This window comes from Notothenia coriiceps, unplaced genomic scaffold (genome assembly GCF_000735185.1).
Source record: "Notothenia coriiceps isolate Sejong01 unplaced genomic scaffold, NC01 NC01_scaffold00037246, whole genome shotgun sequence".
Lineage (NCBI taxonomy): Eukaryota > Metazoa > Chordata > Actinopteri > Perciformes > Nototheniidae > Notothenia > Notothenia coriiceps.
In genome coordinates this window covers 24,557,039-24,576,241 of record NW_011369947.1, presented here as the reverse complement: position 1 = coordinate 24,576,241, position 19,203 = coordinate 24,557,039, and the positions used below count along the sequence as shown (strand labels likewise).

Genomic DNA, 19,203 nt, shown 5'->3' with positions numbered 1-19,203 from the left:
CTTCCTTTCCATCTCTCCACCGACTGGAGTGCACGAGAGAAGGGGGATTTGTTTTCCGGGGGCGTGGCTGGCCAGTGGCTTTGAGTTGGGGACCTGATGGACAGGGACAGTACTGGCGGGGACTCTAAAGGGAAAGGATCCAGGCGGCCAAGAGTAACATTTCCTCCAGCGGACATTATTTGGCGACACAAACCTGTGGAAAGAGGACTCTGCTCTATACTGAGCTGCTCACCGGCTGGCCGCACAAGAGGTGCCCTTTTCTGGTCTCTCTCTGTGCCTGTTGTTGGTGTGTGGTGTGTGGGGTGTGCTGTGTGTGTGTGTATTTGCATCACAAAACCTGTGGAAAGAGGACTCTGTCTATACTGGCTGCTCCACCGCTGGCCGCACAAGAGGTGCCTTTCTGTCTGTCTCTCTCTCTGTGTGTGTGTGTGTGTGTGTGTATGTGTGTGTGTGTGTGTGTGTGTGTGTGTGTGTGTGTGTGTGCGTGTGTGTGTGTGTGTGTGTGTGTGTGTGTGTGTGTGTGTGTGTGTGTGTGTGTGTGTGGTTCTGAGTCTGCTCACCTTTTCAGTATGCACATTCATTGGCTTGGCTTCTTTTCTCATGCAAATGTATAAATTGGTTGGTCGTGCTACTCAACGTCTTTTTGAAGGAGACACAGACGAAGCCGGTGTTTCTCATTCAGGTTTGCATGATTATAATGCAGCGCACCGTGAATTAGTTCAGCTCTGATGGATTAGTATGTGTGTGTGTGTCCAGAAAGAACGACAGAACCAGATTGTGCTAAATAATAAATCCCCCCAATATGACCGAAAACTTCCAAACTAGGTTATTTGTTCATTATTCGCTCATTATATCATTCATCCACCTTTTTGTCTTTTGCAGTCGACTGAACGTGCGTTAATGTCCGGATGCGTCTCTGCACATGTGTTGTAGACATGTATGCTTTCCTGCATATCATGCTTGGAAGCCACTGCTTCCTGAAAGAGGAGAGGGGGGGGGGGCTAATTTATATGTGGCACGGTGCCAAGTTGCTGTTATGGAGAGGATGCTGAAGGTTAGAGGAACGTCTTTCCAGCCTGTGCGCCCACTCCGTCTGCCTCTCTGCTTCTTTACTCGTACGTAGAGGAGTAAGCATGACGAGAGGTTTGGAGCGGCACCGTGAGGAATCCCTTAAGTAACGTCAGTCCCCCCCCTCCTCTCATCCATCCCCCTCCTTCGTCCATTAGATATGTCATTTTATGAGAGTGTGGCAGAGTAGACAGATGGAGTATTGGTTGGGGGGGGGATTGTCGATGATGCCTGTTTTAGCTTGCGCCCCCTTTCTACTCCCTCATGAGATTTGCCCTTGCCTTGCATCTCTCCTACTTTCATTTTCTCTGTCGCTGCAACGTTTATTTATTTTATCTTCTGTCCTGCTGAGCCAGCGAGATTTACTGGTTTAAAGTCCATTCAAAGAACTGGGAGAGAGAGAGAGATGAAAGGGGGAGGGAGGGAGAGACTCAGGTGAGAGAGAGGAAAATGGAAGTAAAAACTGCCTCCGGGGGGGGGAGGGGGCGGGAGACGGCGGTTGATTTATATGTAGACATTTCTCCACACGTGTTTGGCCAGCGCTCCAATTAACACCTCCACCAATCCGTGGCTGCACTTGACAGATGCTGGATGAGAGAGGGCAGAGTGTATTCATTAGTGCTGGCTGTGTTTGTTTGTGGGGATTTGGCACATTCAAATTGTTTGCTGTGCTTCTCAGCGATTTCTGGGTCATTTCTCGCTGCAGTGTTTTCAGCTTCCGCTGCTTTGTTGAAGTTCACAAATTGCACAGTAAACCGACTCCAAGCTACTTATTTCTGGATAACGAACGAAAACACAAACCCATTTCTGATCATTTACCGGGAGGAAAAATATAGCCTTCCATGTCAGAATGATTGATTTGAAGATGGGGGGGAGGTGTGATTCCTAGTACTGATTCCTGTTCCTTGTATTCCTCCAGGGGGCGTGATAGACAAGGACCTGCGCCACTACCTCAACCTGCGCTTCCAGAAAGGCTCGGTGGACCACGAGCTGCAGCAGATCATCCGGGACAACCTCTACCTCCGCACCGTCCCCTGTGAGTTACCTCCCCCCCCTTCTTGAGTGAAACACGTTTTGTTATTTTTGCCGTCTTTCGGGCTCCTGTCCAAAGAGTGGCCCTGTGTCAAAATCTAGCTTCATTATTATTTCAGTGAAATATTTGCTAACATTCTTAATACATGACATTGCACACACTTGACAACCACGACTCAAGGACCACTCACTCACTTGATTGCATTGGACTTGCCACATTGGAATCTCAATCAGTTGATGAGCAATGCTTCATTAAGTGCCAGAAAAGGCTATATTTCCACTGCATGTTTTCAAGTGGCTTCACTAACCTTGACTTGGTCTTTTTTGGGTTTCCATTAAAAGGTTGTAGATAGTACCTACCTTTTTTGGTACCACTTCAGTACCGTCAATAGCAACCACAATTTTGTATATTCCTCCAACCCAGATTTGATTCCATGATTTGATCCATGGTTGCTTAGGAAAGAAGGACAATGAAGGGTTACTATCCGCAGTGAAAAATAAAATGGAGAAAAAGACCAACTCCCAAAGTGTGTTGAGTCGAGCTGGACAATGCAATGAAGATAAGGCTTGAGTGGACATTGCTGGTTTTGAAGGGCAAAATAAAACGGTCAAAATCAAATTGTCTGAAATTACTACAATTCATTGACACAGAGCCAAAAAGAGGCCAGGGAGAACTGGTTTAATGAGCTCCAGGGAAAGCAAGAAACAGCTAAGTTATGTTATTAGACATTATTTATCTAATATATCATTCCAATCACTTGCACTATTTCACTTTTTTTTTAACCATTTTTCCTTTTGTATTTACTATTAACTTGCACTATTTTTTTCTGTTTTATTGTGTTCCACTGTTGGAGGAGCCTGTGACATAAGATTGTTATCGTCATAACTACACTGTAGCTATGCATGTATGACCAATAAAAGCCTTGAACCTTGAATGTATAAGTCTAAACTTGAGGGCAACTGGCTTTTGGATCAATAGGGCAACGCTAATAGGTCAAGCCGACCGTGCTTCTTGCTTCTCATCAACCCGTATCAGTCTACTCAGAAAAGAGCATTATGTGTTGTGTAAGTGTGTGAGATGAGATGCTTTCTTCCCATTGTCTTCAGTCCCAATGCTCCCAACTACCTGTCTGTGGCTGTTATCAATTAGCAGCCGGAGTGTTGGTTTAGCTTTTCTGGCAGTTTGATTCTTTAACATCAAGCGCTGACGGCAGCCCTCTGTCGACAATTAGCCGCATTAACTGCATCACACAGATGAGCGGCTGAGTGTTGTGCAGACAATCAAAGACGAGATTTGGAGGGCTTTTTAGTTCAGTAAAGCATTTCAAGCTCAATTCCTATCTAGTTCTTCTGTGTGTGTATTTGTGTGTGGTCCTTATCAATCTTATTAAGCTGCCAGTGCTTATATGAGCTTAGACTTACTGATGTTTAATCCATACTCTCCTGATTGCTGTTTGCCATGTTTGCTGAACATATGCTCATCGCCATCAGTCAATAGGCTGCGATATTAAAGGGTGTCTGTTGGGGTTTGTATAAGCTCTTATCTGTGTGTAGTGTGTGTTAGCTCCGCATTAGCCTAGCCTTGCCATTAGGCCCAGCTGTCTGTTGGCTAACTCTCCCCTGAATCCTTAATGGAGGTGCATTCTTCAAGGCCAGGAGCACACAGATTTCACCGGAGCCACTTTTCCATCTCCATCTTTGTGCAGAATACAGCAGGACAAGAAGGGCTATTTGTTTGCAACATAAATGTAATTTTCTCTGATTACCACTCACAGAGGCCCTGCCGGTGTTGCATTGTCGGTAGAGAAAGAGGTGAAGGGGAGAACAAATGGGAGAACAAAGAGAGGGGGAGACACACAAAAGTAAATGAGGGCAAAGGGGCAGGAGGCATAATGATAACCACATAAGTAAATGGACTGCAGATAAACTGTTGTAGAAAGAGAGAGAGAGAGGGAGAAAGCATCAGGGAGGTTAACTGATGCATTAATGAAGCTTAAACAATGAGCCTCAGTTCCTGCTGACAGGAAGAGACCTGGTCATCACTGAGCTGGGTTTTTTTATTTTTGAACTGATGTACGGATCAATGTTTGGAATACACATTTGTAAATGGTCCAATTTTCTCTTCTATGAGCTGTTTGACTTCTTATTTTCCCAACCTTTACTTATTCTTGTACCTTTAGTATATGATTTTGGTTTAGGTAAAATTATTTTGGCTTGGTATTCCTAGAAAAGGAGAATTAGAACTGAATATCCTGGTCAAATCAAAGAGTACAGTAAGTCTGACTGTAGTCCCTTGCCAAAGGGCGATGGATCCAAAAAGGAACGATAGTATCAAGTCAGAGTTTGCTAAACTGAATATCTCAAATTGTTCAAACACAACTCTTCAGAAGCCTTGTGTACAAAATATGTGGTTTGTTTAAAAAAAGTCGATTACATTCAGGTTATTTTTCTTAGCTTATCATTGTTGATTGGTAGATTTCAAGTTACGTTGGATACAAGCATCAGCTTAATGAAAACTAATATAACTTTGATTTTGTGTGAAAATGACATTGTTTCAGCCAGACCACATTTGAGGTTAATCAGGCTCGTATCGTGATACTATCTCAGAGTGTAACGTCATTCTGTACAGCAGTATCATATTCCTAAGGAAAAGAAAACCTACCCACACATTCAAAGGTCACTCCCATCAGATAGCATTATCCAGATAATGAATCCAGATATAGATCACATGTGAATACCAGGTTTATAAAGGACTTTTGCTTTAAAAGAGCCACAAATGGACACCTTTTGAGGCAGGTGCATTTTTCACCAAGTATGAGAAAAACATCAAACAAACTGAGAGATGCCTGGTGAGATCAATGATATGTTAGACTAAGGGACGAAAGAAAAGATAATTGGTCTACAAGTGATGGATCTAAACTTGTTCATCACAGCAATTTAAACATAACCCTTGATTGGTGAAGAAAAGACATTTGATGGCGGTATGGAGGCTGACAGGCAGACAGTAGCAGAGCTCCTCAGTGTTTCCCCTAGGATGGAGTCATAGCAGCGGTGCTAAAGCACGTGGTCCCAGCATAATGTGAGCGCGGAGCGCGTGGAATTTTTTAGTGCGTGCGAAGTGCGCCCCGCCAATTTGTTTCTATGTGTCAGCACAAGAAAGGCTCTTGAGGCCTAGTACCAGGGCCGGTTCTAGACAATTTGCTGCCCTAGGTGAGATTTTAGGCGATATCTTATGTGTAAAGAATAAATGAAAAATGTCTACAAAAGACAAATACACTGCAAAAACTTATTGACATAGGCAATAGATGTAAAAATGGCTTCAAATGTATTCAGTATTGTATGAACATGTTTGAATTGGGGGGTGGACGTCACATCCTTTAGGGGGGTCCGGGGGTATGTAAAATGCTTCAATCTGGTGCACTTTGAGCACACAATTACTAGAGACCTGATCTAGGGGGCACAACTCTAAAACGTCCATATGAAAAAGATCGGTTTACATTTTAATAATCAAATAAGTATGTGAACATAACCAATAACTACCATAGCCAATAACAAATAAATGTAGCTTATTTTATTTTTGTTGTTCATTCATATCTTATTTTACCTAGTTAANTACATACTACTATATAACAATTGAAATCGATGATACCTTTGTTGCAGCCTGTAGATGTTTTGCGCAGGACATAGGCTAGAGTTTACACGGTAAACGTGTTACACAGTACATACGTCGGGAACAAAACGGTGAACGCGCGTGCAGCGCCGTGAAACGCTCGCAGATGGCCGAGACCGACGTAAAATGTGGCTTGTATATTATATGGCAAGCTTTGTAATAAACGGCGGCTTGCGGTGGAGTGAGTTCAGCTGGTTCAGTATGGCAGTCACCGCCGACCACCTTTTATAAAACCACCCCGACAACTATTCACTCTTTTTTTTTTTTTTTAAACCCTCTTAATGGGGAATTAACCCTGGACTATGGCAGTATATGGCATATGGTGCCATACTACAGTCGGTTCCATACTGCCATACTTTTTTTACTATGGCGGGGTACGGATTACGTAGGTGTGGGGGTGAATAAAGTGAAAATTTAAGAGTTACGTCCTAGTCGCTTACGCGCTCTTGAAAGATACGTCTCAAATTGAATTCCACTGATAGTACGTTTTACGGAAACATGCGAAACAAAGTACTTATCACAGTGCCACAAGGTCCCTTGATGGTTTCACAAGTCTTTTGTGTGGGAGGAGGATAAAAGTGAGTATGGGTTTAGAGAATTTTTCCCCTTGTCTACGCGTTGTCTAGACTGTCTGACTAGGTCTAAACTTGGGAAGTACTGCAGTGTCTTCACCGCGATCGCCGATAACCTGGGTTGAGGTGGTAGTCCTCCTCTTGTCGGTGCCTGTAACGGCAAACTTTCGCTACCTCTCGACAATCATGTATACGGTCCGATATCTACCACGACAAGAGTGTCTTACGTCCGGATACTATTCTGTCACAATTTAACTCGATTACTCCTTCCGATTTTACGTACTAGACAAACCCATAAAACTTTTTTATTTTTCATAATTATACGGAATATATCCATACCAGGATGTGATATATAAGGTTATATGCGACTGTCCAGTGATAATTGTTTAGAAACCCGTCACAGGGAGGGTATCACATAAACACAACAAAGGGTAATTAGTAACAACTATACTTTACTCTTATTAACACATAGACCACTACTCCGATAAACCAAGAACAATTCAAATTAAACCTGTAAGAGTTTTATTTCTAACCGGTGTAACCTAAGACAGAGTGTCGTAACTCCCTTCTTCACTTTTGTTGACCGCGTTTCGTTCCTCCTATCGCGTCCTAGTTTCTTTAGATGTTTTTTTTCTTCTTTAATTTTTCTTTCCCACCCCCTCCCTCTTCTACCTTTTTAGACAACGGTTAATTTCCCTACGTAGTTGTCTAATAAAAGTAATATATACAGAGAATAAACAAAATTTTGAAGCAAACTAAGGCATTTTACACTTGAAAAAAGTCTCAAAGGGTGAATAATTTAAGGTTCTTAGGTTATATGTTTCTAAATTTTGTCTTATTTATGAATTTTTTTCGACCTTGGTCATTGACAAAACCATGAACCGAATTTTTTAGTAACTGTTTGAACTACTCATAAAGGGGTTTTATATAATCAAAGGAAACTAATCCTGCGAGTAATTACAGGGTGAGGAAAGGTTTAGGTTAGAAGGGTCAGAGAAGGAGAAGTCAGTGGAGAGAGTAGGGTGTTAGGTAAAAAGTATAAATGTAGGTAGGAGGATAATAACGTAGGTTGGACGAGCTGTTGACTACTTCAAGAGTAGTGAGACGGAATGGTCAGGGTGGGAGGCTGCGTGGGTCTGTCGTTGAAGACGGAAATTCATTTATAACAAAAGGCTTGTTTAACATCCCGTCTATCACCTTTCGACTGTAGACGGGGGAAACACCCGTGTGTTGGGGACTCCTCGACGTGAATGTTCGTGACCTTAGTTTTATGTAATCATGTAGTAACTCTACTCCTCCCACCTACACTTTAAGTTTTTGACTGTAGGGCGATTCCGAGAGTTCCTCCCGTACCTACTAATCGGTTTAGGTCCTCACAGACCGTGATCAACACACAGAGTATGGGACGTGACATAAGACATTATGACATAAAACATCTTATTTAATCACGTTGTTAATTTACTTGAAGGACATATAATGTAATGGCAAAATAAATCGACTGCGGAATGGTTTCGCTGAATGTTAGTCACGTAAGTTGATACTTCTTTGTTCGATTTGCTTAGGACATCTATGTAATCGAAGTTAACTCGGTTTGGTACGATTAATATAACGATAACGAAGTTCATTCTGTTACGTTTCCACGATATATCTCGTGAAAAAACACCGCTCCACGTCAGTTTTGATCGGGAGTAAATACTTGACTTATTGAATAAAGTTTGCTATATTCACTAACTAGTTTGGCAATATTATTCCGTGCATGTGTTAAAAACCTTATTTTCCATTTGATTCATTGGATTACTCGCGTGAATGTTTAGCACGTAAATGCTTTCGTTTTTAAAACCGTCCGACCTCGACTACAAAACCATCAACCAGTTGCATAGGATTAAAAAATTTCAACACTCACTCACCCCGTCTTAAACATTCCCAAAGAAGTGCCTCTGTCTCTCGTTGTGCTGGATGAAGTCACTGGCGACGAGTAAACTCAAAATAGTCCCAAACAGGCGCAGAGGCATTTTTCTTTTTTACTAGTTGTCCGAGTTCGGGGCCGGCAAATGCTGCCGCCATCTTGCTCAGCTCAGCTCTGTGCTGAGCTCTGAGAGTGGGAAAGACGGACTGCCCTCCCCTGCCCTCTGCTGGCGCGTGCTGTGCATTACAACCAATGTCGTCCCTGTCAAAACTCCGTGTCAGTGTAATAGAATGAAACGCATCTGTGATTTGGCGCACAGTCTGTGAAGTCACGGTATTGAAAATCATACCGACGGTATTTCGAAATACCCTGGTATACCGTAATACCGTCATACCGCCCAAGCCTAGTATGCATAGGACCTGATACCTTCTATGCAGCTCTACCACTCTAGTAGCCCGGCTCTGTTGTGATTGGTCAACTGCTTAGAGTTGTGTCTGAAATGTCCAGCTCCTTGGCCTATCACTTACAATGTGTTGGAGTTACATTTTGATGTCAATATGTTAAGGGAAAAAAACAAAGAGTTGTTTTGAATTTTGACTTGAGCCGACCCTTATAGATAGGCTACTGTATTAGTGAGCCGGATCATTTGGCTCGGCTCTCTTAAAGCGCCGGCTCTTTTGGCTCCCAAACGGCTCACAGTTTACCACGGAGCCTCGTTTTCGACGCTGCGAGGCTCCGGTGCTCGCAGCTCACGCGCGTTCTCCACTAAAAAAAAAAACCCGCTCATCGCTTCCAAATCGCGCACGTTCCGTGTTGTCCTGTAGCAGGCATCTTCGATGTCGGGGAAACAATCTTCAATACTCCGAAAATAATCCCACCAGACTCCTTTGCCCCTCCAACAGCGGGATGTCCTTGTCCTTTTTCCTTTTCGTCATTTCAAGCGATAAAAAATCTCGATCTTCTCTCGAATTATTAATATTTTTGGACGCCCTCGGCTCGCGTTTAGGGCGTCCCGAGCTGAACGGCAAGAAGGCCCTGGCGGAAACGCTGTTCATAAAGCACAAAAAAGGAGGTTGAGGTACAGTGGCTTCAAACATCAGTCCTTTGTCATCGACTCTTCTGTTCTTCCAGGTAAGATCCGGTATGGAAGGGCTTGCACCCAAGGGTTTCGTTTTTTATTCACATATCCACCCCCACCACCCTTTATATGTCGTTTTCAACCATTCGAGGGTACTCTGTGTTACTGCATCAACATGGGAGGAATTCGTTTTTTTCTTGGAAGCTTTTCTGTTTTCTCTCAGCACATTTCTCTCTTCCTGCCATCACCTGCTCCAGCTTGTTGGCCTTCCTTAAGTCTGTCCTGTTTGTATGGCTGTCAGTTTAAATCATTACCTTTCAATATTGCGCCATGCACACACATTAAACTTAGGAATTACTGCCTGGAGCATGGTTACGGTATACATGTAGAAAGAAATCTCCTTGAGCTCCTTTTTATAAATCATCCAAAATATAACAACCGACACTTTGCTCTAATGACTCTCCTTTCTTCTCACTACAGCAGGCTCTCTTTCTTCTTCTCTCTAATCATTTAGCCTACTTATTTGCCTTGATTCCTCATTCATTAACCACAACAAAAGTACAGGCTTTCAACATTGATTCTATCCTGTGGCGCCCTCTTGGAGTGGCAGCCAAAAGCCTTTACCTGAAAATCTTGATTGTTGTACAGTAGGCGACACCAAAACGTTCTCAATATGAATAGTGACGAAACATAATGATACAGCTTGGTTTCTCTTTTTACAGTCAGTGTTACTGATGTGTATCAACAGGCACAGTTCATGTTTGAGTTCCACAACAACCTGGTTTAATGTGCTTTGTCTCTGACCAAACATGTCTTTGGTGAATCATTGTTCTTCAAACAGGCTTGTCCTTTTCCTCAGAAAGACAACATTTCCAGCTTTATTTTGAGTTATTACATTGATTGTAAGGAACAAAACAATTACTCGGAACAAGCAAACCCCTATGTCATGTCCCTCCGGGCTAGTGGGGGGGCAGTGATGGTACTTTTTCCTGAGACTATTAAGCTGCTCGATACATATGGGTTAAAGTTTTAGCCCACATTTTAAAGAGATTTCCAGAAAACGCGCCATTAAAATGTATTACCATCCACTACTAGGCTCATTATTGCTCCACTGAGATCTTTCCTTGCAAGTGTTCATCTCTCTAGTGGCCACTGCACTTGGTTGCAATCTGCTTTGACCAAAACATAAACGTATCAATCTTAGCGAAGCCATTTTTTTACTCGCAATATTGGGACTTTTCTTCTTTAATTTCCAGCATATCCGTTTTAATGTTCAAATAAAAAATAAACTGCAACTGAACAAAATAATCACATAATTAAGAAACTTGAGGAAAAAGTGTTTTAATTATATGCATTATTGGGAGATTAAAGCCTAAATCAGGAGGTGTTCCTACTAATATATAACAATACAAAAAAGACACAACAACATCCATTTAGAGAATTGTCATTTAAATTCCAAATTAAATCTAAAGGCCCGGACACACCAGGCCGATTATCGGCGTCGGTGGGCGTCAGGCCGACGATGAGCGTTGACACGCCTTACTGAGATTGGTGTGTCCCGCACCGTCGGGTCTTTTCAGACGCCGAGCAGTCGGCCAAAGGCAGTCGGCAAAAGAAATCACTCTGATTGGCTGTTCAGCTAGCGAATCAGTGCATGAGAAGCGAAACGGAAGTGAGGGACCCAAACAAACTATTAAGAAGTCAAATCTGAGATTTCATTGAACTCCAGCTCTCGACACAGGTTGGGGAAAGCCTTGTGAGCTTCTCACTGTAGAGTGAAAATGGAACACGCTATTTGTTGTTTGTTAATATCACGCAGTCTGTTCTTCTTCTCTTGGTTATCACGCAGTCTGTCTTCCGGTTGTTGCCTCTTTTGAATGACGAATACACACTACCGCCGCCTGCTGGTAAGGAGAGTTATTGCCACTCACGCATGCGCAGTTCCTACGTGCGTCTTGGCCGTCGGTTGAAGTCTTTGCAGTGTGTTCCAGTGCGACACATGGCCAAAACGCAGAGACGCGAGGCGACGCAACTGTCGGGTTCCGTCTATGTCAGTTCTTTGTTGTCAGATTGGTGTGTCCGGGCCTTAAGAGGAAGTTACATAACCAAGCAGAGGGTGGGGGCAAACCTAATCCTCAAAACAAGCATTTCCAAACTGCCAGCATCAGTTACTGTTGTGGGGTACTTAAAACATTTATACACAAACAGCAAGTTCCCCTCCCCCGTGATGTTAACTCAGCACTTTAGTCAGTGTTTTTTTCTTATTGAGGGGTAAAGCATCTAGATAGCACTTTGGAGGGAGACACCGGATGAATCATAACATGATGATAACCGCTTTCTCCACTGTCCTACATTAGTGTTTTGTCATCCCTCTGTCATTTTCTCCCTCTACCTGGAGCTGGAGAGAGTCCAAAATCCCTCTGGAAAGCCGCCTGCCTTACATGCACAGACGACTGTTGGGTGTTTAGAAAACAGCTAACTGGTGACGGATTAAGAGATTTTAGAAGTAATCCTCCAAAGAGGAAGCGCCCCTAGTCATGGATATGCTGTCATCACTGTTATTAATAAAGACGTATGGACTTAAATCAGCAAAAGTTTGGCTGTGTTTCGCTGTCTCACTTTACAAAGCAAGCACTCGTTCAAAGAGAAACTCCACCGTGAACACACATTGTGTGTCACCTTCTTGTTCTACGAAAGAAGTCATGTGTTTGGTAATGTGTCACAGATCTTAAGTATTCTTCCTCATGATGTTACCAATGTCTACAGGATTCTTGTTTTTCATATCCTTATGTAACGATATAATCTAATGTTTAATTGTTTTGATGGTTTTTTTTCTCTCGCAGAGATGAATCTAAGGTCACAGGAAGCAGTGTAGGAACCAGACCATTTGGAGAGCTATTTGTAGCTCATTATGTGTTCATTAGTGTTCACTAGACTCATCATGGCGTGCCCCCAGAGGAAAATAAAAGATTCACAGAAGTTTGGCAGATGTTAAGTTTTAATCAGGGATGTCTAGACTTACAACATGCAAGAATCTTGAGTTAAAGAGGAAGAACTCACTCTGTAAGGTATCTAAGCATAGTGTGCAAAGACCCATGGGAAATGGTGTCACAGTAAGTGTGAATGTGTGTATTGTAAATTAGCTGCAAGGACCATTAGAGGTTATTGAACACACATTGAAACACATTTTTCTTCCAGATTTCTTCATTCCCATGTCGGTGGTGTTAGATCTACATATTTTAAGGTCATAGTTTTTTCTGGTTTTAAAATGAATAGGGTTAGGGTTAGGGTTCTGTATTTGAATAATCAGACTTTGGGCTCAAATACCCATTAGCAGAAGTGGCAGGTAAGCATGGGGAAAAGGTGAAAGAAAACTAAATTCAAAAACGAGTTAAAAAAAATAAGAAAAATCCCAAGGCAATTTCCTGCAACTGCATAACAAGCAGTAACTATCATTTATGAAATCCTTATCTCTTGACTTGGACTCTACTGATACTTAATATTGTTGCAAAACTAGCACCAACCCCAATCAAAATAAATGCTCACTCCAAAAATGTTCCTATCTCCACCAAGAAAATAATCGATCGATTATGTTCTTGGTCCTCAAATTCTCGTTTGACGCAAGAACTATTTGCTTCCCAGCAATTGCCTCCTTACTTCGAAGAAATCACACAATACAACTTTGTTAAATATCAATGAATGATTAAGTATATAACAGTTTTTAGAGAAATGAAACGACTTTCTGTATCAGGGTCAATATCTCTGGTATTGCTTGATAGCCAATCAAAATAAATGTTGTGGTATGACCCGCCGATACAGTATTTCCTACTATTTCATGCTTTTACAGCAAAAAACAACCAGCTATTAATAAGTAACTATGGGTACTGGTACAAAACACTATATTCTTTGTACTTTAGAGTTAAACCGTGTAATACCGTGATGCGCATCCCTTCCTTCTGATTGGAACTCCACTTCTTCCTCTTTCTTTTTGTCTATCTGTTCTGGCATGCAGCATACAGATTGAGAATGACAGGTGATTGTGCCCCATATTGCAGCCAGGATGAGGGCCATTACCCAGCTGTCCTTGGGTTGGAGACATCCATCTCCCGTAAGAGGCATGACATGGCCAAGTGAAGGTGATGATGTTATGGATGAGGCTGGCTGGCAGCACAAGGTAAAGCCGGCCACTCCGTCACTCAGGGCAAGAGTTGACAGGGTCTTTGCAAAGAGTGGGAAGCAGGCCTTGGAAATGCCGGCAAGGTTAACCTGAGTGATATCTGGAACAGATAGGAAAGTGACCATAAGGATGTGATAGAAAATTGAGTAGTATGAAGGTGGGCCTATATGAAGAAACTGTGGAATTCTCGCAATGCATGAGTACCTTAACGGTAGCTCACTGACAAGTCGATGCTTGTATCACATTTCATATCCTGGCAATCAACTATCACATGTATATAGGCATGTGGGAGAGACAGTAAGTAGGGAGAAACCCCTCAGCAGAAAATCTTATTATGCTTTGATGCCTCATAGGATGGTAGATTTCAGTCACAGTGAAGCAGCGTTTGATCTGCTATGTCCATTCGTTTCATTGCCTCTTCTGCCAGGGGAGCTTAGATGAGCTAAACTAATGATGATGCCACAGCAGGTCAGCATTTTTTGTATCTGCCCAAAGATGGAAGCCATCTGGACACAAGTTCCGACGCAAAACCATATATTTAGGTCATATGGCGGGAGGAATTAGATTCTGCATTGTCACAAGCTCAGAGGAAATCCTTTTTTATTATTCCCACTTCCCGTCAGATGTCCAGCCCCCGGGGTCCTTTAAGGTCGGGTTGCAACAACTGAACGGCTATCATGTGCTGGGCGGGGCGAAGGGAGGCTCGTCCGAAACAAACATGGGCAGACGGTGCCTAATTCTCTTTTTCTGAATGCGTGTGGCTGATGTAATTGAAGTGGGCAGTGAGGACGGGATGATCCGCCGCAGAGACATACTCATCTCCCAAACTCTTTTTCCCTCCGCCGGCCTGCCAGGCAATAGAGCTGTCGAGTAGTGAGTCTACTAATGGAACACCCAGCTGGCTAGAGACTTCATCAAGCTGCAGTGAATTATTCAGCTTCCAGAGGGCTCTCCCCAAATTATTTAAAAGCCTGATTTGGGTGTTCAGAGGAACCTGAAGTACTCAGAGTTTGTATTTTAGGTTTCCATGAGTCAACCCATCTTTTTTAGGGTCTGCAAGATAACTCTGCAGGTCTGCCCTCAGCAAAAACTGATCTGATGAATCAGGACTATTTTATAAGATTGCTGAGTAATCCACTACTACTTTGTAATACAAGGGTGGGTGTTGACTTACTGTACACAGATGAGATTGAAAAATTGGCATAATCTAAAAACTTGAACCCTAATTAAAGATTCACTGCTGTCCTAACCCTCATATCATTGGATTTGAATGATGTAAGACACTATGGGTGAGGACGAATCCAATCTGCATATGGTCCTTTCCTAGTGAAATCCCTTTCTAATGCAGGATGTGAAGCACAGTTTCATCGTGTTGCGGGAGACAGCCCAGATTCATCAGTCCTCCTGTGTAGGTGTCCTGGCAAGGATGACTGATTGGAATTCCATGTCCATATATATCACACTCGATCCTCGTCCACTCAGCAAAGGCTGGATAAATCACTCCTTCTGGGCCGTCCCTCAGCAGGCCCCAGAAAGCCTTTAATAACAGGCTCAAGCTGCCTGCAGTGCCGGCCCCTGATTGTTTTGAGTAAAACCAGATGTGGTTGCTTGCTTCACAGTGCAGCATGCTCAACAAAGGTTCTGAACAGACCTCTGTCACAAGGCCGTCGTGTCGTCTAACGGAAACATCCGGCACCATGAGGCAGTTGCGTAAAGTAATTAGGGACATCTTATCAAGAAATGTACAATTCTCAGGTACTTTTATTTTACTTGAGTATTGCCATTTTGAGCTACTTTGTAATTCTATCCCATGACTATTTAGAGGTAAATATTGTACTTTTACTCGAAAACATTTACGTGTACCTTTAGTTGCTTTGCAGAAATGGATTTATGATTAAAAAAAAACATGCTACCCAGCAGTAAAAAAAAGAAATTACAATTGGTTCCACCTTAACAAGCTTGAGAAACACATAATGACAACATATAGTATGATTCTGAAATGGGCCAATCTGCACAGCGACTGCGAGTACATTTATTTTGAATACAGGTATTTTACTCGTACCAGAGTATTCCTACACTTTGGTATTTCTACTTTGAATTAACTAAAAGATCTGAGTACTTCTCCCACCTCTGCCAATAGGATGCCATCTAAGTTCCCTTCCTGCTCCCTATGGCTGCAGTTATTCCAGCAACCTCCCCATTGCGGAAAAAATAAAATAAGAAGTATTTCAAACAAGGTAGGAACAGGCTTCCCTCTCCATCCTCGTAAAGCCCACTTTGAGAGTCTGGGTGAACACATTCATGCCCCGAGGCCCTGATGAAATAAAACACCAGCGCCATGCCCTTTATGTGAGCCAAAAACACTGACCATGTTTATTACATCTGACCATCTGGGTTTTACACGTGCATGTCTGCTGGACACAGCTTCACACAGCCTTGCAGACACACATAGGTCAGAGGTCCTGCAGACAGCCGAATGCTTGTCAGCTGAATTCAACTAAAATGACATCATTGTTTTTGTCGGAACGCTCTGTGCCCGGAGGAGTCATGCAGGTACTTTTGGAAACATCCCTCTTTCTTTCTGTCATTCTACAAAACGGTCTCTCAAGGGGAGATAAATGCCTCTGCAGCGGGGGAACAAACCAACAGCATCTCCCGCAGGGTCCTCTGTGACTGATATTCTTCACTGATTTGTTTAAACAGTCTCAAATGTCCCCCCAGCATCCCACCCCAATCTCCCACCATCCCCCAGTTGCGCATGTGGTGCGTGTCCTGCAGGAGCCCTGAGCATTGGTTGAGTTTCCTCTTCAGGCAAAAAGGTTTAATTAAAGCAGTATGGACCCTGCCTTTTAAAGATGATGCACATGTAGAGGCGTGGTTTGCCCTCAACGCCCCTCCTCCTGGCACACGTAAACCCACAATCAAAGCATTTCCCCTTTATTTTCTTCTTGTCTAATTTGTTTCTCACACCACGTCTTTCTTTCTGACTCAGCCGCTGGAATCCCTAGCCAGTCTGTCCCACCCAGCTCGGCGTGTTCTGTTAAATCAGGAAGGAAATATTTACCCAGCGCTGGTGTGAAGGGGTTGTGACCTTTGGGTCAAACTGGAGGTCAGGATGTGGGCGGCATAGGTATGGAAATGTTTAGACACGTCAATCAAGGGATGGCAAAATGCAAGCAAACAGGTTAGAGTGTGGGTTAAAGACATTCCTTGTGGTATTTTGAATTTGTGTTTTGTACATTTATTTGTTCTTATGGTAATTGTGTGGTAGTTTACCTCACAGGGCAAAGGCGGAACTATAGGCTCTTCTAGAAAGAGACATCATGTAATCATGAAAAGAACTCCGTGATGATCATATGGTGAAATGAGTATTAATTTGTAAATGCCGGTCACTCACTTAAATCACTTATAGCCTGCTACTTAAGGACAAATCTTTTTTCATACCAAGTGGTTTTTCCATTAGACCCGTTGAGCATGATAACCAAGGCCATTAAATACCCAGTAATTATACTGACAGTTCAGACACTCACGGTCAGAAACACTATTCCACATGTGAATATGACAGTTATGACAGTTATGGCACTATGGCGATTTTCAATTCCCATTTGCTAATTCTTTTCTTCTTTTCTTATGTGTCCTAGAGATCTGCTCAATGACGCAGAAGGAGACTCTTTTAGACGGCATGATTGTCCTTTTAGAAAGGTCTGGCTTTAGAAGAAATGGGACCATTATTTTCTAGCTTTTCTGTTATGTCCATTTTCATGGGCCTTTTTGGCTTACCAATACACCATAGCCAATGTGAGCCAATAGAAGTGCATGTGATACATATTACAGTTTCTAGAAGTTTTATCATCAGATAGGATACATTTTCTCTAACTTTCCACATGCCACACAGTTGCAACAATAGACTCCATTCAGTGCAACTGCAATGAATCTGTACACCAATCTTTTGTGCCTGGACATTAAATCCAATTATTAAAGGAACATGTTTTCAAAGAAATCATAATTATGTTGAACAATCTAGCTCACTGGTTGTCCAGGTTTTAAGTGGCAAATCATTTTTAACATAGCATGCTTTTTGCAATTACAAAAAAGAAATGTTGACATAATAGGTCCACTCGAAGATAATTGTGAAGCAGGAAATACTGATTACCAAAAAAGTTAGCTTGACCAAACCACAAAACATAGTTTCATCCTGCGTAGATGAGTAATGGAAACAAATATCCCCCTCAAAATGAACAGAATGGCAATGAACACAAAAGGACATTATGAACTCAGATAATTGGCCTATTACAATCCAGGAACTGAACTGCTAACCCTGAGATGTCCAAATATCAAATGGTCCATATGTCCATGGCCTCATGTCACAATGTGCTGGAATGATATCACTCCTTGACTGCAAATTCATCTGACAAATGTCATGTCCAGAGGCTCAACACACAAGCAGTTTCCCCTTTTTCAGTGATTTTTGAGTGTGGAACTGCAATTTATTAACAGTTGTTAGAGTGTTGGTCATCAGATCAAGGGGCGTTGGTGAACTCCAGTTCGAATCCCGCCTCGGCCGCCACTGCGTCAGGCCGTTGTGCCCTTGGGCAAGACACTTTACCCGCATTTGCTCCTGTGGGTAATGTCCACAGTAATGACTCTTACATGTCTAATATGTGTAATGTGTAATTGTAAAGCGCTTTGAGCACCTGTAAAAGCGCTCTAATAAAAAAATGTAATGCATTATTATTATTATTATTTATTTAAGGTAGAGACTAATATAAAAGTGGAGAAATTAGAAGTAAACAATTGAAATGTAATTGTTTGTGGTCTCCCATGCCATGTGCGTCATTCACTCCAGATTGTGTGTGTGTGAGAGAGAGATGATGGAGGAATAAGGACAGTTTCAAGAGAGGTTGAAATATTTCACTGATGTGTTGTGATGTGTTGTGATGTGTCACGCTACCACTCCTTATTACCAGTATTATTTTTGCCAAGATGATTCACAGCATCACTTATGGTTCAAATTGATACATGCTATTTATACCTTTTTGTGATTACCCATTGGTTTTAAAGATATTTATTTTGAAGAACAAAAAGCAAAGACAGATTTCAAATAATTTTTGTAATAATTTGTCATTTTCTAAGATGCATTCCGGCAAACATTATGACTATAATCACTTTTGTACACCTTTTCCATTAAATATGTCCTGTTATTGGTCTGTGAGACAAAATAATTGTACTTTTTGCTCAGGGTTTGTGCCCTTTCAGACTAATTTACCATGTTCAACAGTACCTGTGTGCACGGCACTGATAATATTCATATTCCTGCTCTTGAATGATACCCTGCATATAACAGCTATGAAACAAAGTGGTGTTGAAGCCCTCAAGATAATCAAAACAACCCAAAACACCCTCTACTAGCAGTGGCATTGTCCTGGAAGGTACCAGCTGCATGAGAAAGTCCTATTTAGAAGTTCAGCCATTACACTGCTCCCTTTCGATTGCCTTGCAACAAAAGAAAGCCAGGATTTCCTAATGCCCAGAATGGGGAGCTCTCAACAGATTGATGTGCACCAGGGGACTGTCCATTCTTTCAAAGTGAGCTGGCCAGAAAGTAGAAAAATAAGTTTGGTGTGAGAGAACACTCTGAGATAGACCTCGGCTGACGTAAAGGGGCAAGTTGACACCTGACAGGGGAAGACGTAAATCTGA

General features: G+C 42.3%; 1 protein-coding gene across 1 annotated transcript in view; it reads left to right on the top strand.

The window, feature by feature from the left end:
- The first annotated feature begins 1,133 nt into the window (after window positions 1-1,133).
- Window positions 1,134-19,203, top strand: part of cxcr2 (chemokine (C-X-C motif) receptor 2) — a 50,683-nt gene continuing 32,613 nt past the window's right edge. The window contains exons 1-2 of the mRNA XM_010795724.1: window positions 1,134-1,158; window positions 1,988-2,104. Of these exons, the coding sequence (XP_010794026.1) occupies window positions 1,134-1,158; window positions 1,988-2,104 (142 nt within the window). The remainder of the gene's footprint in view (window positions 1,159-1,987; window positions 2,105-19,203) is intronic.